General features: G+C 39.7%; 1 protein-coding gene across 4 annotated transcripts; it reads left to right on the forward strand.

Annotated features, from left to right (window-relative positions):
- Positions 1 to 24,499, forward strand: FAM102B (family with sequence similarity 102 member B). Of its 4 annotated transcripts, none has more exons than XM_038144627.1 (12): positions 1 to 207; positions 13,341 to 13,461; positions 14,087 to 14,116; positions 14,753 to 14,869; positions 16,004 to 16,050; positions 18,382 to 18,488; positions 18,861 to 18,878; positions 19,008 to 19,103; positions 19,616 to 19,817; positions 19,899 to 20,026; positions 20,406 to 20,475; positions 22,010 to 24,499. In XM_038144627.1, the coding sequence occupies exons 1-12, from the start codon at positions 92 to 94 to the stop codon at positions 22,050 to 22,052; spliced, it is 1,095 nt and encodes a 364-aa protein (XP_038000555.1). In that variant the 5' UTR covers positions 1 to 91; the 3' UTR covers positions 22,053 to 24,499. The 4 variants fall into 4 exon arrangements, with proteins under 4 accessions (XP_038000555.1, XP_038000554.1, XP_038000556.1 ...); XM_038144626.1 differs by lacking the exon at positions 1 to 207 and adding an exon at positions 218 to 1,298; XM_038144628.1 differs by lacking the exon at positions 1 to 207 and adding an exon at positions 219 to 1,254.
- The last annotated feature ends 49 nt before the right edge of the window (positions 24,500 to 24,548 follow it).

Genomic DNA, 24,548 nt, shown 5'->3' on the forward strand with positions numbered 1-24,548 from the left:
TTATGCTACAGGACAGTTGGGGACATTCTGACATACTTAGCTGCATATTATTTGTGCTACCTGGATTCATCAGCTATGTATTCTATGAAAAATGCATTTCTATGTATTTATACTGAATGAGGGGCAGCTCTACTTCCACGAACTGCAAGAAGATTACGGGGCAGATCACACTGCATATGTAGTCTTACGAGTTCTTGTTCTTACCATGTGAGTAAGTGCTTGGCTGTGGGAAGACATGCTGTGTGTTCCTTATGCAATGCTGTAAAGAGGAAACTGCTCTGCTGATGGAGGCTGCTCGGAGCTTGCTTGATGTTCAAACCTCCTGGGATGGTTTTTAAGACAAAGCTGTTCCCTAGAGAGCATAAGCTGGTGTTGAGCTATACATTAAACAAGAGAGTCGCGTGTATGTTGCCGTAATAATCTACGCCACAGGACTGTTCTTAGATGTAAACACAGATGTGTACACTCTCCTTCTCTACGAGACCGTGAGCATCTGTTGCTTGTAGCAGAAGCGGCGCTGGTTGTAAATTACAGGTTGAACGGCTGTACGCGACCCCTAAATTAAAGCAGAAGGAAACTGAATTCAGAGTTGAAATGTCGACGCCTGAACGCCGCTTTGTTACGTTCCTGCCGTCTAAATGAGGAGCCGTGAGCAGCACAGGGGGTTTCCGCTCCTGGGACGCGCCCCCGCGCCAGCGGGGTCCCTGCGAGGCGGGGGAGCTGCCGGGCCGGGCTGCACAAGCCCCGCTCGGCCGGGGCGCGGCCACGTCACTGCTGCGGGCACCGTGCGGGGCGTGGGGAGCGGCACGCCGAGCTCCCGTTATTGAACAGCCTTGTTCAGTAGCCTCCCGGCCCGGGCCAACTTCTCCGGGAAACCGCACGCCGACGTTCGAGCCCTCGGCGGCAGCGCTCGCCAATGGCCCCGGCCGCGGCTGCCGGCGGCGGGCGGAGCGGAGGCGGGCGGGTTTGAAAGGGAGGCGCCGGCTGCCATGTAAGCGCTGGCCGGGAGCGCCGCGGCCGGCAGGGGCTGAGCTGGCAGCGGCCGCCGCTCCGGCCCGTCCCGCCCTCGCCCCGGGCATGGGAGCGGAGCGGAGCAGGGTGGCCGGAGCGGAGCTGCCGTGGGGGCGGCCCCCGGGAAGCCCCTAGCCCATGGCCTTCATCATGATGAAGAAGAAGAAGTTCAAGTTCCGCGTGGAGCTTGAACTGGACGAGCTTTCCTCCGTGCCCTTCGTCAACGGCATCCTCTTCTGCAAGGTGCGGCTGCTGGACGGGGGCAGCTTCAGCGGGGAGTCCTCCCGGTAGGTGCCTCCGGGAGTCGCCAGGCGGGGGCTGCCGGGCCGCCCGCCCCACGCAGGCAGCCCCGGGCGGGCCGCGGCCGCCCTCGTCCGACGGGCTCGGCTAGAGCCCGCGTCCCCCCGAGAGCAGGGGAAGCGCGGCCGCCTCCGCAGCCCCTCCGCCCGCTCCTCGGCTCCCACGGCGAGCCCGGGGCTCAGCCGGTTCGCGCCGGCGGGCAGGCGGGCGGCGGCCCGGGGAAAGGAGCGGTGGCTGCCCTGGGGCTCCCGGCAGCTGCGGCCGCGCTGCTCGCCGCTCCCCTCGCCGAAGGGGAAGCTCCTGTGGCACGGCGTGGCACCGGGCAGGCTGGCCGCCTTCTCGTCTCGCCTGCTTTGCCAGCATCAACGGCGAGAGAACACATGTGGTAGCAGGAACTCCTCGTCTGCGTGGCTGCTCGCTGCCTGGAGTAGTAACGTTGCAAAATAAATACTGAGGCTCCTAAACACGGAGTAACAGAGGAGAGGAATCCCTGAGTGATGAGGGTTGTCCCAGAGAAACGGGTCTCTTGTGCCGTAATGCTGGAACCGCTGAGCGGATGGGTAACAGGAGGGGAGAATTTCTTGTCCCCAAGCCTGTAGTCTGAGCTGTGAGTCCCCTCTGAGTCGTGCGACCTTATTGTTTGATTATTGAACACTGGCTTGCTGTGTTTCATTCTGCGGCTATTTACATGGAGAGCTAAGGTCCATGGAAAAGTCCTCAGTTTTTCCTCTTAAGTGCTCAGGTCATGGTCAGTTCTGCAGTGCAAGTGCAAGGCAGATGTCTTTTTTCCTCATTCTTTTCCTTCAATTGTGCCTCAGCAATGGAGCAGTCATCCGTTGTGACAGTGGCTCCCTGATCCATGGGTGGCAATGGGTAAACAGAGGGCTAGTGTATTAATTTTTTCCAAGTACCTGGCAGAGGCAGAACCTTGTCAATAGGAAGGGTGTGTGATGTGGCTTCAGGTCTGGGGAGGAGGAGATTTCCCCTCCCATTACACTTGTTCTTGTTGTATCAGTTATTATTTTATTTTAATATTATTTTAAAAAGAATTTACTGGAAAATGTAGAATTATGGGAGAAGACAGTAACAAATCAATGAATATTCATTTATTTTCTTAGTAAAATACTGTTGTTACAGAGCTTTCTAAATTATCTGCTTTTGATTCTGTAAATTAAATTAATCAGGGAGAAGGAATAGAAATGGAACTTTGGCCTACAACCTCCTTATTTAACCATTCCATTATACTAGCACGTATAATTGAAGACAATTTTTTCTTCTGTATGGTTGGAAGTTGTTCAAGTCATCAGTGCTCTGATCTCATTTCGTGTCTTTCTTGAACGTTTTTCTTGTGAACGACTTCATAAGTAATAGATGATGATGATAACAATCGTGATTCAGGCACTAATGTGCCATTACTGTCCTGCTCCAGCCCGTATTGCCTTGAAGTCATTTCCACGGGCTGACATACATCTTCTGGACAGGATGTCTATTTCCAAGGACTTGCTTTCAGCTGAGCAGATGGTTTTGACACATTGTGGTGATCTTAGTCTTTTGTGCCTTGCCTGTTTGTGACACTAAAATTAAATGCTTGAAAGCCTGCATTCATATCTTTCTGAATGGTTCATTAGAGTCAAATGTGTGTGGTAGGATGTGGCGTGTGTAGGGCAACTGATGTAAAAAATGGTGTTGGAGCTGAAGCTATGAAATTCTTCCATTTTCTTTTTCTGGGGTTTTTAAGCTCTTTTAAGCTATGGCTTAAAAACTAACAGCAATGGAACAAATGCTGGTATGTCAAGATGCCTGTGAGTGTAACTCATTCCTGCTGAGAATGTTTGAGTATACTGGTAGGGAGGTAAAGAATTCTTCTGCAGTGATCCTTCAGTGCCAGTTTAGGGAGTGCCTTTGCTTTTGGCTTAAGAATTAACAGATGAATTTTCAAAGTTGTGATTCAGCAAAGGGCTGAATAAATAAGGAGGAAATTAGGTTTACACCAGAGCGGTAGTATTTCAAAACTTATCAGTTGCAAACTTTCTGATGGCCATAATCTTCTAGTTGCATGCCTTTGTTAGTTTCACTGTGAGCTGACAGTTATATCCCTAGAGTACTGATCTTTTTAGCTGTAGAAAAGATATTCAAAGAATTCTATTGTTTCTGAAAGTTATAGACGAACTCATTCAAAAAAATTTTATAACACAGGGGGAAACTGACTCCGTTTTCTCACTAGCTTTATTTTTGTTACTCACTGAGGTCTAGTTAACTATAATTGTTTAGGGAGAAGTTATAAAGTTCTCAAGTTGGCGCCCATACAGACCAATACCCTGTTGCCTCTTGCCTTAGAAAGTAAAAAAAAAAGTCCAACCAATGGTCTATAAACCACCCTAACATTATTAGCATTTTATTTCCAAAGGCTACTCACAGAGAAGAATGTCATAAAAACCCAGGGCAGCAGTTGCCTTGGAATCGGGGCCCATGTGTATGTAGCAAGTTGTCATGAAAACAGTTTCAAGTGAGTGTCTTGTCAGTCCTCTATGGATCATGCTGTATGAATGATTAAAGTGCTGATCCTGCAAGCAATGTGGTACCTTCATCATCCCTTTGATCACTGAAGTGAGATGGAAAGAAGACTGATAAAAGTTCAAGCTACTGAAAAGTAAGGTTTTTTCACTTCTCAGATCTTTGCTGAGAAAGAGCTACCTAAGAAATACATTATGAGACATGGGCATGCTACTGGAGACTTGTCACAGTCCAGTTACTTTTCTGGCTCCCACAGATGTGTGCCTGAAGTGTACAGAAATTCTGTGACCAGGTGAAACCAGCGTGTATAGTGCAGTACACAGTGATCTGGCTGGTGTGTAAACAGAAACCACATCACTCTGCATTTTTGTGTTTGCATATACTTTTTTAGAACTCCAATTAGAAAACGTCTGTTTGAAACATCCCTATGCACATCTGTGTCTCCTTACTGTGGGAAAAGAAAATTCTGGATTATAACACCAACTGTTTAATTACTGGACAAGAATATTGACTTTTAAAGTAATCTAGTAGTGTCAAATAAAGTTTTTATCCAAGAACATTGACCAGCCAAGTGGCAGCGCTGTTTAAACTGGTAAAAATGTTTGAGAGTTTCTGCAAGAGCAGGACCTTGGAATTCTGGCAAGAATGAAAGTGCTGTAAGCTTTGACTCTAAACCAGGGAAAATCTTGAAGGGTGTTGTGGAAAGGGGGAGGCTCAGTTTGGTTGTTTCAGCAAACTCACAATCAGCCATACAGTGTAATTCCTGCCTCTCCTTTTTGAAATTGCTTTCTAGCACGATTTCTGGATCTTTACCATTGTGTTTTAGAATCAAGGCCAGATTTTCAGCCAGTAGACTGTGGATGTATGCAAAGTTATGCTAATAAACCTCACTTTCATTTAGGAAATTTTCCTGGCTTAAGCCTCATTTCCTGTGTGGCAAGGCATCTTTCTACCTTTCCCCGGGCCAATGACATTAGATCTCTCTTTGAAATTGGATACATTAATACACTACACATGTGCAGATTACAGGATACTGTGTATCTATATACTGCCTGGTCATAAAATAGTGTGCACATAATGGCAAATGCACCATGAAAGGACACAAGATTATCTCGGGGCAGAAATTACACCTATGAATACTTTGAACCGAAAAAACCACTATTTTAAGGTATAGACTTGACTAAATTCTAAGCATATTTATTCATGGCCATTCTAATGTAGATATAAATATATAGCAAGTATAGGCTTTCTGCAATTGCACTCATTTTAACAGGCTGAATCAAAAATTAATAGGTCCCTAGAGCAGATAACTGAGGCTCATAGGCTGAGCTGTTGCTCAATCAGCAGTAAATGAACAGATGGAATATGAGGAAATCCAAGAAATTTTGGGAATCAGGATCTGATTTCTTGAGGGTGTACTTTCAATGCTCTATCGACTGAGGCTACAGGAGCTGTAAGCCTGCTAGTTCCATTTTTAGCTTGGTTTCCAGCTGTACCCCACTCAAGAAGAGGAGTTGTTCTGGTTGGTGTGTTCTTCTGACTGCAGCCTTCAGCTTGGTCATATTCCCCTTCCTTTCAGATCTGATTTCTGACAATTTAGACTGCTGATGTTTCTATCTTCTTTCTTTTACACAACAACATTCTAAAATAAGAAGCTGATTATGATTGCAATATGTGACAGCCAGAGATTCAAGGTGGCCAAGAGCTATAAGCTCTTCATCAAATAATTTTATTTTCCAACAGATTTCAGAAATGTGGTGGGTTTTTTATGTACCCTCTTGAGTCCTGAGGGGAAGTCTTGAGAGATCATGCATGAATATATTCCTATTCCTAACAGGTACAGGCTAGAACATGTAATTGTTTTCTGAAGAAATTGACTTCTCATCTGCCAGATAAGTCCTTCTTCCTTCTAGTGATGCATGACCACCTCCTTCTGCCTCACTGGATTCTTCAAGCTGTCTTTTTACCATTCTTTTCCTGATTGCTGCTATTGCGTTTGAAAGAGAGAAACTCTCCTGATAGTAACACAGCTTAGCTAACTCTTTTTAAATGACAGCACTTGTTAAACATACCTGTCACATGGAATCAGCGTCCCCATCACTTTAATCTTCCTGCATGATGTATGAATCTTGCAGACAGTCTTCAGAGCTGGAAAATGCTACTTCTAATAGGTTTTTCAACTGTAACTGGATTTGCAGCTGGGGAACTTGAAACAAAATAAGTTTTCAAGTACTGTGAGGAGTATTGGCAGTGGGATAAAAGTCCTACCTTGCAGTTTTGTAGTTGCTTTTTTCAGATTCTCAAATGTCCACTTAATGTTCCCTCGGTTGTGAAGAGATAGTTGGTTAAGAAACTTGGAGACGCTGTCCTCTGTAGGGTGGAAAAGGTGAGAAGGAGAACTTCTCTACACAAAATACAACTTCTCAACATGTCATTTCTTTGTACTTTTCCTTTCATTAATAGTTACAGTAAAATGTAAACTGATTAAAAAAATACGGTTGAGAAAAAAACAAAGAATTAATCAGAGGAGTAAAGAATATAATATTAGTTTTGAAGGGTTTATCTTTAGGATAGAGTAGAGGAAAATATTTGTACAGTCTGCTCTTTGCATGGGGTGTAACTGCTTATTGCAGATATAAAAAGGGCTCAGTCTTGGGAGACTTCCCTAACTGTAATTGTAAGAACTGATAAGAGATGTATCAACAGCTAACTTGTCACAAAAAATGTTTGAGAAGAGATACATGATAGACATCTGTTAAAGAGGGAGAGACAGTGGGAAAAGCTTTCATGCTTAAGGTGCCTGCCTTACACAGAACTGGCACTTGGATTTAGAAGAACTGGTGTTGCTTTGTTGGCTTTTTTTCCCCTGACCTCAGCACAGTTCATGAAGTACAGTATTTTCCTGCCATAAACTTGCCATTTGCAAGTACCATAGCACCTGATTGCCTTCATATTTTAAGGACTATTTCTGTTCACAGATTCATTTAGGGTGAAGGATAATACAAGAGATCACACAGTCCAGCTGCCTGCTGAAGCAAGACTAATTTCAGTTGAATCAGGAAGCTCAGAGCTTTGTCCTGAAAGCTTTAAAAAATCTGCAATAATGGAGATGCCAGTCCTTGTAGACAACCTGCCCTGCTGTTCACTTCTACTGTGAGCATTTTTCCCTTATTTTACTGGAACTTACCTTGGTTTTGCCTCTTTTCCTTTCTCTGTTCCTCACTAAGTAATGCCTGGCTCCATCTTCTAACTTAGTAGAGATGACTGTAGATGGCAATTAGATCTTCCTTCACCTCGTCAGATTGTAAAAATCCCATGTTTCCAAATTCTCCTGCATCAGAAAAGAATTCATCCCTTACTCCAGACCCTCATTTCACACCCTTAGACTTGCTTCAGTTCATCAGTCTTCTGCCAAGAAGGCCCCAAAACCAAGCACACTGCAGTCTCAGATGTTCAGTTTCCTCTGACTTGCTGACTACAGTCTTCTAATGCAGTTTACCCTTCACAGTGCTTATTCTCTTCTAGGTCTCTGCATTTGCCTGTAACCAGCAGTTTTTCATCCACAATCAATTTATACATATTTTATAAGAAGCTGTTGACATGAAATGCTGTTAGTTAAAAATGTAACCTGTTTTATTATGAGTAAAAACATGTGGAATAGAAAATGATTACTCTGTTCAAATTTTGCATGTAGTAACAGCAAATTAACTGGGGAGCTGTGCACTGTAAACAAGTGGAGCTCTTCCTGCAGAGCCAGCTGTTTGCTTAGTCCTGAAATTTGTGAACCATTGAAGCTCTGTTTGTAAATTACTTGTTTTGTTCAGTTTTGTAGCAATACTTAGGAAAATATGGTTTTGTTGGAGAAAATGCATCATCTTATATGCCTCGGGCATGGGGGAAGCAGAATATTAAAGCAAAAGTAAACTAAATTTGTTCCTAAATCAAGAAATACATTAAAGCTTTGCATAAGCTTATTGCTACAGCATGTATTTTGGAGCTCATGCTCTGAGCACTTCAAGTGATGCACTTTTCTATTTGAAGCCTAAATTTAGCATTTTGGTTATTGGAGAACAATTTAAAATGTAGCTTAGTACTGCTCCAGGACTGGGTACCTGTATATTTCCCTCAACTATGACATGGCATAAATTTTACATACCAGTAGATTTTGGGTAGGAGGAGTGCAAGAAATTACTCAACGCTTGCATGCCAAAGCCTTCTGTGCTAATGTATAGTATAAATGAGAACTCTATATCCAACAATACCTTCCTAATATTAAAGATAGCCTAGGAAAGGTTGAATCTTCCAGTACCTGAACCTGAAGCCACTGATAGTGTGGCTACACTGTTAGATTGTAGGTTAATGCTTTAATTCCTGTCTGTAAGGTGACACTGGCCTTTGTTAAGTGTTCCAGCTTTCTGCAGAAGATGTTAGATATATTGAAAAGTACATATATAAAATATCTATATGAATGGGATATTGCTCCCATTTTAGAAGACTATTTTCTCCACTAAAAGTAACTCCAGGCTACTAAATACTGTATTTTTATCAGAAGGACAGAGCTACCTGTATTAACTTTATTCAAAGGGGGATCGATCAAAGGAAGCTTTAGGTGATAGAAGTCCATTTGCACACCCACAAATGAGTGCAGTCAGCAAAGGCAGGGGAGGGTGGAGGGCCTAACATAAAACTCAGCTCCAGCTATTCCCAGTCCTGTCACAGAACCATCAGCCCATCAAAGCCCATCTACACAAACTCAGGGACACACAGGTGGGGAACTGAAATTATGGGCTTGGACAAGGGGACACCCTCTCTGGGCCCCTCCCAGGGCTGTCCCAGGAGACCCTTAGCCCCATTGTCCAGGCAGGAAACCCATAACATTGAACTAAAACTAAAGCATGTTTTGGATTGAGGGGGATGCTCCCTACGAGACACATCATGGGATACAAGGCAAGAGGCTTATCATGGGACAATTTGGGGAGGAACTAAAGGTGGAGGAAGGCATGAGTTTGAGGAGGAACAAGTGTGGGGGAAAATAGGGAGTTAAGGGGATAAAGGGCCAATCAGATGTAAATAGTTTGCTGGTTGCTACATTTGTCTAATCTGTTTCTAATTAGTAATGTCTGCTGATCTTCCTGTTGAAGAACACTGTGCCTTTCCTGGGGAAGGGCTCTCTGTTCCGTGTGCATGGTGGGGTGGGGGATGTCTGAGTGCCAGCAGCTGGAGTCAAGAGTGTCACAGGGCTGCCAGCACAGGAGAGGCCAGAGTGAGCCCGCTTATGCCATGGGAGAGGGACTGTGGCTCACGGGCCCTGTGTGTCAGTTGTGCCAGCAGCTGCCCAGGGATTGTGGGCCAGAGCACTTGGGAGCCAGCACCTGGAGAGCCCACACGGGTCACAGCAAACGCCAGCCACTGGGGTGGGACCAGCAATCAGAGACCCCCGCGCCTGTGGGGCCGGCGCCTGGAGCAAATGCACTCGGGGACGGAGCTGGACTGTGAGCAGGTGGCACAGCCTGGGAGCCATACACAGGTCTCTGTGTGTGGCTGTGTCTAGCACACAGACGGAGCAGCTGAGCTGTGTGCCGCTCAGCCCCAGCGGTGCGAAGGCTGTGGGTGCAGGCTGGGGGCCGGCTGCGTGCGCTGGGAGCGGCGCTTCCCGGGAACCTCCTCGGCCTGGCTGCTGCTCGCGGCTGACCGGCGCAGCTGCAGCGGCCTCGCTTCTCTTAGGCCATCTTATCAACATGAGAGATCTTCTGCTAAAATAAACAAGCAAAACTCAGGTGACTCTCTCATCAAATTACCGGCTTTAAAAGACAATAATAATATTCTCATTTACCTCATGTAGTGAAAAAGCTGTTTTTTCACAGTATTTACAGCGAGTAGATAACTCATGTTCTGTTCACAAGCTGCAAGATGTATTAGCAAATACCACTTTCTTTGACATAAAGAAGTGTACTGACCCAGCTGAATCCAAAAGTAGTTCTGAAAGTATTTTCATGTGAATACAGACTGAATGGTATCCTAAAACAATGATCCCAATTTACTGTTTCTTTGGTGACCAATAAATCTAAAGTAATTGCACTACCAACACAAGCAGTTTAACATAATCATCCCCATATAGATAAAGATCCTAATAGGCTGTTAAATAAATTAAATTTTCTGATTAATGGAACACAGTGTTTTGGTAAATGTCCACAATGCGTTTTGGCTTCTTTATTTCAGAACTTCTCATGCTAAAGCTTTTCCATTTAGCAAGAAGGGATTTTCCCCATGACACTGAAGGTCCTTAAAAGTGATATATTTTTGTGTTTGTAGCTATTTGCTGGAACAAGCCATCATTCTTAGATTTAATCCATATGGAAATGAACAATCAGATGAACATTAAAAAGAAGTCCATCACTTGTAACACTTTAGGATGAGGAGGTGACTGGATTAAGATTTGTTGTCTATTATTTGAATTTACTTTTTTTCTCTGTTGTGTATCAGAAGAAAAATACAATACTTTTATTCAACATTTTAAGAGGCGATTGTGTACATTATACAAAACATCTACAAATAAGGACTTGATTACAGCTTAAATCTTGCATTTGAAATTGAGTCAATGTGAAATTGTCCCTCTAAAGAAAAAATAGTGACACACTATAGTTTGGAGTAATTTTATCCTACAGTATCTGTTTATTGAATTTATTCTTGGTTACTACTTGACAGCATTTATTCAATTACACCAAAGCACTACAGCCTACTATGTATTCCAGTGCATCTTGGTAACTAAGATACATTTTGATTAAGAAAACAACTGGTTTTGCTTTGCATGTGGTAAAGTGACGGGGAGGCTCATAGGAAACTGACTCAGAACGGAAAGCTCTCGCCAGCGTGCTGCAGCACAGCAATAGCTGCCAGAAGTTATCTGGGTTCATTTCCATAGCAGCCAATCAATACAGCTGTTTATTTTCTAAAGGCCTGGCACTTAACTAAGAATCTTATAAACTTAGATGTTACTGTTGAAGTTGAATGTTCTGATTATTTGATCTTTTTTCAGCACAATGGGAATAGCTAGATGGTACTCCTCTGTACAAAAAAAAATAAATCCTGAGTTAAAATAGATCAATTTTTTCTTTTATATAGTGGAATCAGAAGAACTGTTTAGTGGAAATAGAGGCAGTAGGTTGGGTTTTGGTGGGGTTTTTTTGTTTAGTTTTTTGTTTGGTTTGTTGGCTGTTTTTTTTAAATTGTGTACACATTTTTCAAATATCTTGTGATTTATATACCAGTGAAAGAAACGAATGATACTTTTTTTCTGACATCCTTATGAGAAGGAAGCAGGATTCCTGTTTTTGATTTTATTTTTAGAAAAATCAGACCATCAGTATCCACAACTGAAGCCTTTTTACTGCCACTTCTGCTTCTTGTTTGCAAATCCTGGCCTGTGATATGAGTGGACTGAGTCTATCAGAAGCAGAGGGGATTTGTGCTATCTTCCTTACTTCAACCATTATACCCATATAGTAGTATTGGTATGTTGAAATAAATTCAAAGTCCTTCAAGGTTTTAAGGATACTTACATTTCTCAAGCAGATGTTACTTATATTTCTCTTGCATTTGCAAGCAAAAATGCATTTCATGTTCACTGCATTATCTTTTGCGACAATGTGAGTGATGTCTGGAACACTGTAACTGTAGAATGTGCAGCTCCTTTGACTTTGCTGTAGAGACAGAAGGCTGTTCTGAGAAGCAGAAACAACTTGAACCATTATACTGAGTAGTACCAAGATTTTGGCACATCACTTTGACTCTGAGTTTATAAAAACACTTTTTCAGTGGAAAAAAGTATCATTATTATTAATTGGAAATGTTACAGAAGCAAAAACACTCCAAGAACTTAGTGAAATGATGAATAGCAGCAGAAGTGATGCTGTTATTGGTAGAGCCAGTGGTGTCCTGGGTGACAAGGAAAGGGTGGGAAGGATGATGATGATGACTGCTGTCCTGCTTCAGCAACAAACAGATGTAATGAGAAAGGATTTTCTGACCTTTATGGATGACAAGTGAACTCTTTCAATTTAGTGGAAGTGTTTTATATGCGTCACAAATGTTAGCAGTTATTATCCCTTTTAAAGCTGAATTTTACATGATGCCTTCTTGTAAACTTCTGAGCCTGTTTCAAAAGAGATGTGACTGTTTGTAATTTGCCTTTTTTGAATTCTGGTTCTTTTGTATATTTAAATAACTCACATGACAGCAGGATGGGATTCTTTTTTTCCCACAATCCAGGAAAGTTTGCAATGTAAAACATCCCAGATAAAGACTAGATCATGGTGTTTACAGAGCATGTTCCTTCCAGGTCACATGCCTGAATGTGACTCAGTGTTGTATCATTAGAATCTGTTAGTCTGTTGTGGTCATTACACTGACTCATTTTAGGCTGGCTGATTTATTCCCACCTTAGGAAGTCACAGTGCCTGTGAGCCCTGGAGCTGGCAGTCTCACCAGCACAGCAAAGGGAGCTTTTGTGAGCGCCCTGCAATTCTTCATTTTTCCATACACATGATGAACTCTGGCTCCAGCTTCTGAAGAACCATAGGATTCTATCTGCTAAAGACTTTCTAATAAGCTGCTGTCAGTTAGTATAAAACATAGGAATTTATGTATTAGGAAAATGGAAGAGGAAAAAGGAGACATATGTTTATATGTGAAGATGGTACTTCAGTGGTTAGACTGACAGAAGAAATTATCAGTTGGTTTTTTTTTTTCTTATAAGATACAGGGATTTTCCAGTTGTCCTCCCTGTACCTTTTCATTTTGGAGTCTGTTCTTGGACAGAATTACCCAAACAAAATGTCTTCTGTCTGAGCCTTATAAAATGACATTCATAACTGAAAGCATCCTTCATCCTGCCTTTTTCTCACTGCATCATACTGTCAGATTGTTATCCTCCTGTGAGTAACAGATCCCTTCAGATGTATCAGCTTATTTTGCTCTCAAATGACAAGCTCACAGTATGTAGCTGCAATTCTCATTTTCCCCCAGTGCATTACTTTGGGTCTGGTTATTGCACATCATCTCCTTTCTACTCTTCCAGGCCTCAAATTTATGTAGTTTTACTTGTATGACGCTCCTTTTCTCTGAACTGAAAAACTGCGTGTCAAAGATGCTGTCTCCAGCACATTGCAAAGCTCAGCAGCCTAGGAGCTGATGTTCAGGAAGACTTCACTCTCCTGAGGCAAACTGCAGAAATTCATCTGAGAAATTCATCCCATTCATCTGAGAAAACACATGGCTGTTGAACTCTTCTGGGGGTTTAATACTGTGTTCAAGGCTTGAAGCAGTTATTAGTCATGCTACACTGCTGAGTGCAGAATGGGGGATTATTGTTATTATTCACACCTTGGACCAGAATTTGCATGAAGTGGCCATTCTACAAAGAGTGGAACCAGTGTTTGTTCTTGAGCTGTCTTATTGCAGTGTGTGGCTCTGAGTGGATGTGCAGCTAACACTGAGCATATGCTCTCTACTTGCAGGGAAGTAGTACAGGCAAACTGTGTCCGCTGGAAGAAAAAGTTCTTCTTTATGTGTAAGATCAGTGCCAGTGCCACAACAGGGGTTCTGGATACTTGCACTTGCAGGGTGTCTGTACGGAAGGTAAGCAGCTTTTTTCCCCCTCCTCTCCTCCTTCCTTGCACATTCTTCCTTTGTTTAGTATTAATTTTTGAATGTCTGATAAACTTAATAAAGCAAATTTTAGCTGCAGTCACACCAGGTATTCCTTTAGTCAAAATATTGTAGTAATCTTATTACTTACTTTACTTTAACTAATCTATGTGGGTTTTACGTTTTTATTGAAGAAAACCCTTTTTCCAGCAGGGCAGAAAAGAAATTTCTCTTCAGTGTTTATAAAATTAGCTCTTGATTGATACTTCCAGCAAGCAGTAGTAAGCTTAGAAGCCTTGAACTGCGCTAAGAACCAGAATTTTGCATGCAGTATGTCCTACCTTTGGGGCCAAACTTTGTAAGAGCCCAATGCCAGCTGGCACTGGGCATTTGCCATTCCTCTCTTCAAGACAACAGTGTCTTGCTGGCCTGCTCCAAAGCTCCAAAGGCATTATGAATATTAAATGACAACAGCATAGTCTAGCAAATGTATGGGGAGATATTTCAAAATAAAGATTAATACCTGTTTTTCTAAAAAAAAAAAAAAGAAAAATCCTGAATCAGTATATTTAATGGCTTAATGGTATGGGTTTTTTTTCCTTTTTTTTTCTTCTAGGAATTAAAAGGAGGAAAGGCATATGCAAAGGTAAATTGAGATATAGCTAATTTTGCCTACAGATAAGCTTTTCTTTCTTGCCATTTTATGCCCTTTTACAGTAATTCCAGAATAGTACTTATATAATAGTACAGTAATTCCAGAATAGTTACTTAATAGTTACTTAATAGTACAGTAATTCCAGAATAGTTATTCCAGAATAACACCTATGACTTCATAATGTACATTATAGTGACACAGTGCTGTTGGAACTTTCAATCAGTGTGTTTAATAAGTATTAAAAATAATAATTTAATTAATAAGTATTATTATAATTATAATTACAAGTGTTTTGTAAGTATTATAATATGTTATACCACCAAAACATTTTTCTTTCGGGCTGGTATGCGGAAAGGGTTAGTAAAAGTAAACATTTGCATAAAATGATAAAGAAAACTCTCCTCCTTCTTTTTCTCTCTTGGCACTTTAAATTTTTAACTGAAAATACAACTATGCTGAATTTTTTCTGGGTTTGTTTTCTGCTTTTTGCCTTGGTCCATTCCCTTAAACGGGCATTCTCTTATACGTAGTTGAACGAAACTGCTATTGAATGGTTCTCAATGTGCAATTAGCAAGTACTTTCATTTAGCCAAATGCTTACTACTAATTGTCATCTTCTCTTAACAGCTGGGATTTGCAGATCTAAATCTAGCAGAATTTGCTGGATCGGGAAATACCACTCGTCGCTGTTTACTGGAAGGTTATGATACCAAAAATACAAGACAAGACAACTCCATTCTCAAGGTAATTTCTTTCCTTTATCATACTTAAAGTAATAAAGCAGAGAACAAATGCTATTATTAAGCGCTTAATGAAATTTAAAACTTATTTGCGGAACCTCTTTCTGGAAGGAAATCTATTTGAAGTAAAACCGCAAGTGTTGTTTAGAGACAATCATTAAATTCCATGCAGTCAAAAATATAATTTGCCCTATCTTGAAATGGAGTTGGGTAGCTGTAAAAGAAAAGCTTTTAGAAGGTGTTCCTAGTCTAAGGGGAGCTGAAAAATGAACAAGTTAATGTATGGTATCTTTGAGACTGGACAACCTTCTCTGCATCTTTCTGAGAGTGAATCTATTAGTTGGCTTATATATGTACAAGCCACCTTGAGTACCTGGGATGACTCCTGGGATCTTCCTGTTTTCTATTTGATACTAATCACTGTAACAGCTGGGGAGAATTCTTGCAAGACACCCACTCTGACATCCTCTTCCCTTAGTCCAGGGAGTTAAAAAAACTGAATAAGCCCCATAAACCTAAAAAAAAATTACGTTGAGATTGTTTCAAGTTATTTTAAATTTTTTTTTCCTACTGGGACACCGGGATAAATTTTTCCATATTATTCAGTATACGGTCTGTGCATGGACTTGGTGATCTGACAGTCACAGACTGTCCAGAACACTTGTAATGGATGGCTTTGGCCAGCCTAACAAGCTTTCAATGTACTGTGTCCTGTGGCTTATTTACCCTGTGTGCTTTTGCTGTCTCTGATGTTAGCACAACCCACACTGAGAGCCAGCAGTTTGCTGAACATACTTCAGCACCCACTGCTCTAAACAATGTTCTGTTTGATCATTCAGGTTTTAGGTTTCTTGGCTCTGTTTTTCCCTTGAAGCCATCTTAATTATTAATAATTCTAAGTTTTTCCTTGATATATGTGTCTTTTTCAGAATCTTGTACGTGTAACTATGTTACTTTACAACACTTCATGTTGTTTGTATGCCTAAGACAAATGATGTTGTTTTCTGCATGTGTGACTATGGCATTTTATTTTCCTTAAATATAACATTTGTGGCACATATAACTTATTTACATGACCACGTATGTGTCACAAACAATTTGTTTTTCTTATGATGGATTCTGTTTTCTTAATGTGTAGGTTTTGATCAACATGCAGCTGATGTCTGGAGACCCATGCTTTAAAACGTAAGTTTGTAAAAAATCTCTGTGGGGTGGTGTTTTGATCATACATTCCGTGTTGAGAATCACACTTCTAATTTGTGTTTGTACATCTCTGCAATCTGGCAACAGTATTTAAAAAAAAAAACACAAAAAATGAAATGGTAGGTGAATAATGACTAACATGGTAAAATTGCCAGTAGAAGTGTCATAGTTCTTGCTGTAGGTACTTGGCATCAAGCACAGAATACTCACCTGTACATCTGTAATGTAAAAAAAAAAGAAAAAACACTTCAGGGAAACTGTTCCTGAAGCAACCTTATAGAAATATACTTGGTATGGGGTGATCTGACTAATACATGTGTCTGGAAAATGTGCTGCTATACCCTTTATTCACAAGTCTCAGATGACTTTGAAATATTCATTTGCAAAAAAAACCCAACAAACAACAGAAGCATGGTGTGACTTAGTACAAGAGAAAGCACTTACAGATATTTACTTAGCAAAGACATTATGCAGCTTAGTAAAAGATGCAAAAACATCTGAGGGGGAAGTAGCTAGGAAAATGCACTGCTATATGTTGAGGATCCTTTGGCCTCATTGTCCTTAATCTGTAGTTAAGGAAGTATAATAGTTGTACTGTGGTTTCGTACCAGTCTGGCCTAGGTGATTTTCCACAGCACTCTTCAATGTCCCCTTGCATCACTAAATGTCCTTTCTTTTCTCTTCTACTAACATTTAATGAGAAGAATAACTGAATAACTGTAGAATCTCATCTTGTGCTTACTGAATAAATAGCAAGGGGATATTATCTGAATTTGTCTGATTGAGCAAAACTTTTCTGTATCCCAAGTTACTTAGCACCCCTTTATTTCAGAACAACTTTAGTCAATTTACTTTAGAGTCAGACCTACTAACAAATACATCACTGGAACTGATAAACAATTCCTCAAAAGCAACTAATCATTAGTCTTGGATACTAACAAAGCAGTGTACTGAAGGAGTTGAAATTAGTACCTAAATAGCTTTCTGGGTTCCTAGGAAAAAATCTCTTACTCAAATTATTCAGACTTGGCATTTTCTTCCAAACTGGTGATATAACCATTTCCTGGAACATAAACTCTCAACACAAACAGAACAAACAACTTATCTAATCCAGATGTCCTTTGTAGAAGGAAAAATAAACCTTAAAAGAGTTTCACAATCTGGCATCAACTACATATTTTATGAAGAAGCCTAGAAGGCTTGGGGTTTGATCTGGGATGACATCCCTGAAACCATTCAGTTCTTACTTTCAAAAGTATGTTATGTAGTTAAGTCACACAGTCACTCCACTTCTAGAAGTGCTTTTTTCTTTCTCTCTTTACTTTCAAACATAACCTAAGAGGTGCTGTGTTACTCTACATGAAGACAGTGACTAATTTATTAACCACGTCAAATCTAAAAATGTCAGCAAATACCCATTTGTATGCAGGGCAACAGTCTGTTCCCAATGTAGAAAAAACAAAGCATTAAAACATCCTGTAGGTAACATCTTGAAATGTTTTTTGGTTGAATTTGCTTTCAAGAGATTGCTTGTACTTTGTCATTTTCCAATTAGTTTCTTCTGCACTAGCAAAATACAAACTAAGAAGTTTATTAATTTAAACAAGATCTCTCTTTGGGTCTTGGTATTAACTCAAACAAGCGCTTGAGCTCTATTAGAAGCTTTTAATATTGAATTAAAATTTGAACTATGTCACACATGATGCTTTTTGATTTTGTAGAAGGTAAAATTTAGAGTGCAATACATAGAGATGGTGCCATAGGCCCTTTCATTAGGAGTTGGGAGGGTTATCAGCCCAGAATAATTTCCTGCTCTATGACAGGGATGAGATAAAGCCAGGATTGTGTCACAGGACAGAAGCCACCTGGGCCAACTGTTGTGCACATTGGGTTTTTTTAAACTTAACAGCTTCTCATGTATTCCTTTAAGTACTGAATTACATATATTCTTAGTGTGTACACTGTCCTGTGGTTCATACACTTAGAAAAATAAGAAACAACTTCAAATTGAAGACATATCACTCCACCAATCATCAGAAAAGGAAAAGCCTTTCCCAGGATCCCCAGCCTCAGAGGGCTGCGCACACTGATTCTGTAAAATGTCCTTAGGCTTAATAGCAAAAACTTCATTTTTTTTTCGTTTTCCTTAATGGGGGACTAAAGGCAGCATGTTTCCAGAAAAGAACTGTAGGTCTGTTAACTTGATGCACAGTATGAATGATGCCAACATATTTGAAAGGAAAACTATGTGCTGATCACTTTGGAGGGACTACAACAGAAGTACAGCAAATCTTAACGACCTTTTTCTTACAGGCCTCCTTCCACAGCAACATCTATAGCAATTGCTGGAGAATCAGAGTCTTTGCATGAAGACAGGAAAGGTGGAGAAAACTTAAAAGTAGCACATCTGGGTATAGCAGGTATAGAATAATGCTCTTAATTTTTCAATGCTTTTATAACTGGTCTCATAGTTTCAAGATGTTCAAAATCTGAAAGGGATGCTGACTGTTGGCCTGCAAAGGAACCTTCTTACATGATTTGTGAGTTTCTGCTTCAAACACAGCCAAAGTTTTTAAGCAGGTTAGCTTTTCAGACAGAAAACATCTGGCCCAACATTCTACTATGATACTGAAGAATGATCATTTCTTTAATATTGACACTAGACAAATGTACAAATACATTTCATACAAATCTGTCTAACCCAATGGTACTCTCTGTTTTGCTCAGATACATAATATGATTTTTATTTTTTAAAGAATGTATATTCATTAACATGCACGGTATTTTTGCAGCACTTGAATCTCCAAAAGGTTTGTAGAAAATCTGTGTCAAATCTCTAATCCCTCTGGGAAATGTGACTTTTGAATCTAATCAAGATTACTGGCAAAGTAGCAATAAAGTTGGCTTTAGGAGCACTGTGTGACTTGCCCATGTTGCAGATGTCTCATCAAAGAGTGCCTCAGTCCCAGATGAACTTGGTGCATGTGGACATTCCAGAACATCAAGCTATGCAAGTCAGCAATCAAAACTATCAGGTAGCTGTTCACAATTTTGTTATGAGTTGTTGGGGATTATTTTTCTTTCACAGGCTTAGACAGTGGAAAATAAGTTTATGTTTTAAAAAGGGTTTGCATGGAAAGCTTTTTCCTATAAGTTTCAGGTGTGGCAATGGTAACATGTTTTCCCTCTTAAAATTTACTGGATTCACTGGATGGAAGACAGCCTTTTGCTTTTGTTCCCTCCAACTAACATATCTGAATGAGATTTTTACCTCTTCCATGAGTAAAAAAATGGAGCTTTAAAAGCTGAAGGGGATGATATTTGTCATTCTAATTGTTCTGATATAAACAGGAATTACTTAGAACAAAAAGAATGTGGCAGGTGCTAAAATACAAAATCTGAAGTCAGTTTCTAGTTGATGTATGCACATACATTCATAGGCCTTTTGAAAGTCCCTTATATGAAGACAAAACAGATTCTGCTTTCAGGATGGACCTGGCCTCTCAAAAACATAGCCTAACCCCTCTTTCCTGCATTTTCCCAACAGGATATAGCACATGTCACTCTAGATCATCCAGTCTGTCTGAACTCTGCCACAGGAGAAACACCTCAGTGGGGAGTACCTCAGTTGGAAGTACCTCAACAGGAACTGGAAGTATTCTAGAGCCATGTGAAGAGACTGAGCCAAAAGTAACTGAAGCTAATATTGATACATCTACTGAAGAAGCACCACCAGAAAAACAATGCAGGTACACTTCATCTGAAAGCCATATCTAGCACCAGTAAATTACTTTATCATGTCTAAGAGCCAAATATATTTATTTTTGCAGACATCCTGTAAAGCAAGACTCTGTGGAGTCACAGCTGAAGAGGGTTGATGCTACCAGAGTTGATGCTGATGATATAGTTGAAAAAATACTCCAGAGTCAAGACTTCAGTTTAGACTCAAGTGCAGAAGGTATGGAGATAAATAAGGAAGCTTACAGAAAATTTATGCACATTACAGGTCTTAGGAAAACCACTCTCTTCACAGTCCCTGTTGTTTGTATTAATAAGGACTGTGCTACATTTTCTACTTTATCTTATCTACCAGAAATTGAAAATACTCTTACATGACTCAGGGAGCTTTACCAGATGATTACTTTAAGCCTAAAAGAGCAGGTGCAAATCTATGACAAAGGTACATCCTCCAACCTACACCATGAAGCTGGTTCTTCATTACCTAAAGTATTTGCATCTGAAAGTGTCAGCTGCAAAACGGGTAGATTTAAAGTTACTTGGATTTAGCTAGGACAACATTAAGGAAAGCTAACATATTTTAATCGTTTGCCTTTTAGAAGAAGGTTTAAGATTATTTGTGGGCCCTGGTGGAAGCACTTCTTTTGGAAGCCACCATCTACCTAACAGGTATGTAGCCTGAACAACTAATCCATAGGCAATACTAAATAAAAATGCATCTTATACAGCAGTTATTCTGTATCTACATTCTTTTCCTTTGTATCTTTCTATTCTGTATCATTTAAAAGCACCAAAAGAGCTAGATTGTCAGTTTTAAAAATAGGACACATAGATTAGTTCCAAAACAGAACTGATGTGTCAGCCATAAGAATTATAAATTTCAGAGTTTCTGAAGAGTCTCAGTTCAGAGGTTTTCAGATACAAGCTATGTTTCAGTGTGGACACAGGAAACAGACACCAGTTTCAAATGGGAGCTCTACAGCCTTATTACGTTACTCTGGAGTGGGAAGAAAATTTTAAGTGTTTTACACATCTGCCTTTATTGTATCAAACTGTTACATCTTCCTGATAACAAGCCTCCTTTTCTTCGGTTTAGTTTTTCTCACAAATCCTGTTTCCTGTTACATTACTTGTTTCAATGGCTTGTTCATTTTTCAACTATTTGCAGCCCTAATCTCTTTTGATAATTTGCTTCAGGTTATCTTATAGTTTAGAACCAGAGACCTTTTTTTCTTCTCTAAACCTTCTTCAATCGTGATATATGACTTGACCTGAATGTGTTAATCTTCAGATGAGAAACCATGAAAACCAGGCAAGAATATGTTCTAATACCGTGTTTCTGCAGTCCAATGTAACTCAACATTTATAGCTGAAGAAATCAGAGTAGCCTCAGTATTTCAGCAATTACTATGGACTTAGGCATAAAGGCAGTTGATAACATGTTGAAAATCGTAAAATAATTGCATTTTATACATGCATGTACTAATGGTTAAATTAACTGGCTCATCTGCAAGCTGGGCACACCAATACCTGTCCAGGATCACATGAAAGGGTACAGAACACACTCCTGTAGCACACAGAGATCTGTCCTAATGCAGCTGACAGAACAGTCCAGGCACAATACTGTACTAAGGCAGAGCTTGCCCTATTAATTTTTTACATAGTACTGCAATTTGCTGTGGAAAACCACCCACTATGGGCTGTCATGTGGGAGGTGAGAGAGTTTTGTTTACAATTCAGAGTGAACAAAAGACTGAACATGTTTTTCTTGTGTCTTAATGTAAGATGACAATCAGTTTCTGGGTTTTTTAGACACATTAACCTGTTTATGTATAAATGTATATAAAGAGTATTAGCTGCATCTGATACAGCTGTGGGGATGGGTACCCTAAATTTGATGCTTAGGAAATTCTAGTGAATTCCAAGAGTAATTTCTTGTTCAGTAACATTACTCTTTGTTCATTTTGACTGTAGTACAACAAAATATCTTTGTGCATTAAAGAGTAGGTGACTCCATGGCATGGTAATAATGACAAATGCTTTCTACCCTTCACATTTAGCTGGTTTGGTATTTGCTGTTTGGTTGGTTTTGTTGGGAGGGCTGTTGCTTGGGTTGTTTAAACAATACACTTGCTGATATGTGATACTTGCTATTTAGCTTCCATTTAAATTAACACTGAACTAACTTTTTTCAAACTTTCAGAGTAGGATCTGGAGCATATGAGCAGGTGGTGATCAAACGCTAAACTGGAATGTCAAATGAGGAAAACTTAGAGCTCTGGTGTTGATACTTCTGGTATTGTTTGCTCTGCTGCAAGAGCTGAGAAAGACAAAATGAACTCAATGTGATCTTTTTCTGAAAAGCAGTGGAATGCCTCTTGCTCATAGAGCATCATCATCTGTGGTATGAAGGCAATGTTTAGCTATGTGTACCTTGTGAGAGCACTTGGACCGTTTTTGTAAGCTCTGTCTGATGTGGGTGGAATTACTTAATTTCTGTGAAACATCTGTGGAAGTATGTCCCATTTCAATATTTTATATAAGAGATCACTTGCAGTGATGGGCTTTGTTTGTAACATTGTTTTTTAAGAAACTTAGAAAGTTGGTCTTAAAAGAACCTGAAAAGAGTAATTATTGAATTTTATCCTACATGCCATTTTGGTTTTACAGAAGCCAATTACTCCTATCAAGTCAGTTTTTATCAGGTCAAAGTTATGGCTTCCAAAGAACAGGCCAGCTATGTTTTAACATAACCAAAACCTTCTCTTAAGAGTACTGAGCACAACTTCATTGCAAGGTTCAACCGAGGTGAACATCACGTACATTTAAAACAAACCTCCAGACCTAAACAGATCTAAACCAGCCCCTAATCAGTTGTGTTAACTGTAAATTAAGGCCACAGGTTTAAATGCATCAAATGTGACATTTTTTTGTTCAAGTGATGAAAAAGGTGGGATTCCACACCAAAACACTAAGGCACAATAGCATTTTATTAAGAAAGCTGCCTTGATTGTTAAATCTGGAGTTCAGCAGCTGCTCCCACAGAAACTCACTTTGATAATGCATGAACATTGAGACTGAATGGGATGGTACTGTTTACAAACCTAGTCAGTAGTTTACTACCACCTAATTTCTTAAATTGTAGTTTAATCCTTCACAGTCAGTGCTTTGCTTGTGTTTTAAATGTGCCTTGTGGGATTGGGGGTGTACAGGGAGACTAAACCATTTACTAAGGAATTTAAGCTTTAAAACTAGGTAAACACCTATATATACTACTATTAATAATAATTTGTTAAGAGAAGCACTTTATTGTAGACCTGCTCTGCACACTGAAAAAGTCTTAGTGTGCAACAGCTTTGTTGAACACTTCTTTTGCTATCTGTCCACTGTTAAATTAGGTCAATGTACTGTATTTAAATTTGCACAAGTAGTAATTTGCCTGACAGGCAAGAAAGAGCTCTTTAAATTTTCATTTAGAATATGAAAGAATCCATTTTTAAAAGGATGTATTGAGTAACAAATAGGTGTAATTAATTGTAAACTGCAAATGATTTAATTTTTTTTTAAATTTAGTGGTACTGTTTATCAGTTAAGGCCTGGAATAAGTAAAAATAGTGTTGTCACTTTTGAAAGCTCAGAATGCTTCAAATTTTGCTCAGCTTGATGTTTGACACCTTTTTATTGATGTAAAAGTAGGCTGTATTTAATAGGTTAAATTAGCAAAAGCAGACTTTGTTTTCCAGAAATCCATAGTAGAATTATTGAATTTTTATTTGTATTTTGAGTGAAATTTCAGCCTTCAAAGCCAGAATTCTGTTATTGAAAATTATGAATATGAGCTATTTCTCAGTTTTGGTACTTGCATACTTTTATTTCTACTGTTAATTATAATCTCTTTAGAGTGTCTAATTAGATAAAAGAATTAATACAAAGGTTCTATTTTAGCTGCTCTTAATAGAAGTGTGGTATTATCAGTTTCTGTTCTCCACAGCAATTTTACACAGAAACTTCTCAACTGCTGGTATACAACTCTCTCTCAGAATACTACAGTCTCCTTCCTGTTATGTAACCAATTCATACCAAAAAATCCCATTGCAAGCAAAAGATGCCAGAAATTTGAATACCTTCTTTGCTTTCAGTACTCTTTGACACTGCTACACTTCTTGACAAATCCATTAAAACTAGCAGTAGTTAAATGGTAGTTTACTTACATTTACTAGGAAAACTACAAGTAGTTTGAAGAAAACAGACTTTTAAAAAACACTGTACAGCTGCGTATGTAATTCTCAAGGGAATTTCCACAGCAGTTTATGTTAAACAACACAGCTGATGGTCATAGAATAGATAATTTGTTTACTAGAAAGAGTATTTTCTTGCCTGAGCAGATATTTTAAATGATAGGGAAATTAATATAGAAATCCAGCTTTTCATAAAACTGTATCTTAGTAATTTATTCTTCTGACTTGACCTACAACTCTTCATGAAGTGATAATCTAATTGTGCATCATGTAAGTGGAACATAACCTTCACATTTAGGTGCTGCATTTTCTTTTTTGTAACCTATGTTATATGAATACTGGAGACTTCCATGTTGTAAACTGTTTGGGATGTACTGGTGGATTATGTGGTTTTTTAACTGTGTTTGAATACAAATCACTCAGACATTCAATAAACTCGTGTCTTCAGCTTGGAATCTGTTCCTAAACAATTGTCTCTTTTTTAATGCAAAAAATTACAAACTT

The sequence above is a fragment of the Motacilla alba genome, chromosome 8 (genome assembly GCF_015832195.1).
Source record: "Motacilla alba alba isolate MOTALB_02 chromosome 8, Motacilla_alba_V1.0_pri, whole genome shotgun sequence".
In the NCBI taxonomy this organism is placed as follows: Eukaryota; Metazoa; Chordata; class Aves; order Passeriformes; family Motacillidae; genus Motacilla; species Motacilla alba.

Excerpts from the sequence above, each read along its gene's own strand:
- FAM102B (XM_038144626.1), top strand. The coding sequence starts at position 1,150 with ATGGCCTTCATCATGATGAAGAAGAAGAAGTTCAAGTTCCGCGTGGAG. Across the intron at positions 13,462-14,086 it reads GCAGGGTGTCTGTACGGAAG|GAATTAAAAGGAGGAAAGGC; the intron begins GTAAGCAGCTTT and ends TTTTTCTTCTAG. Across the intron at positions 14,870-16,003 it reads AAGACAACTCCATTCTCAAG|GTTTTGATCAACATGCAGCT; the intron begins GTAATTTCTTTC and ends CTTAATGTGTAG.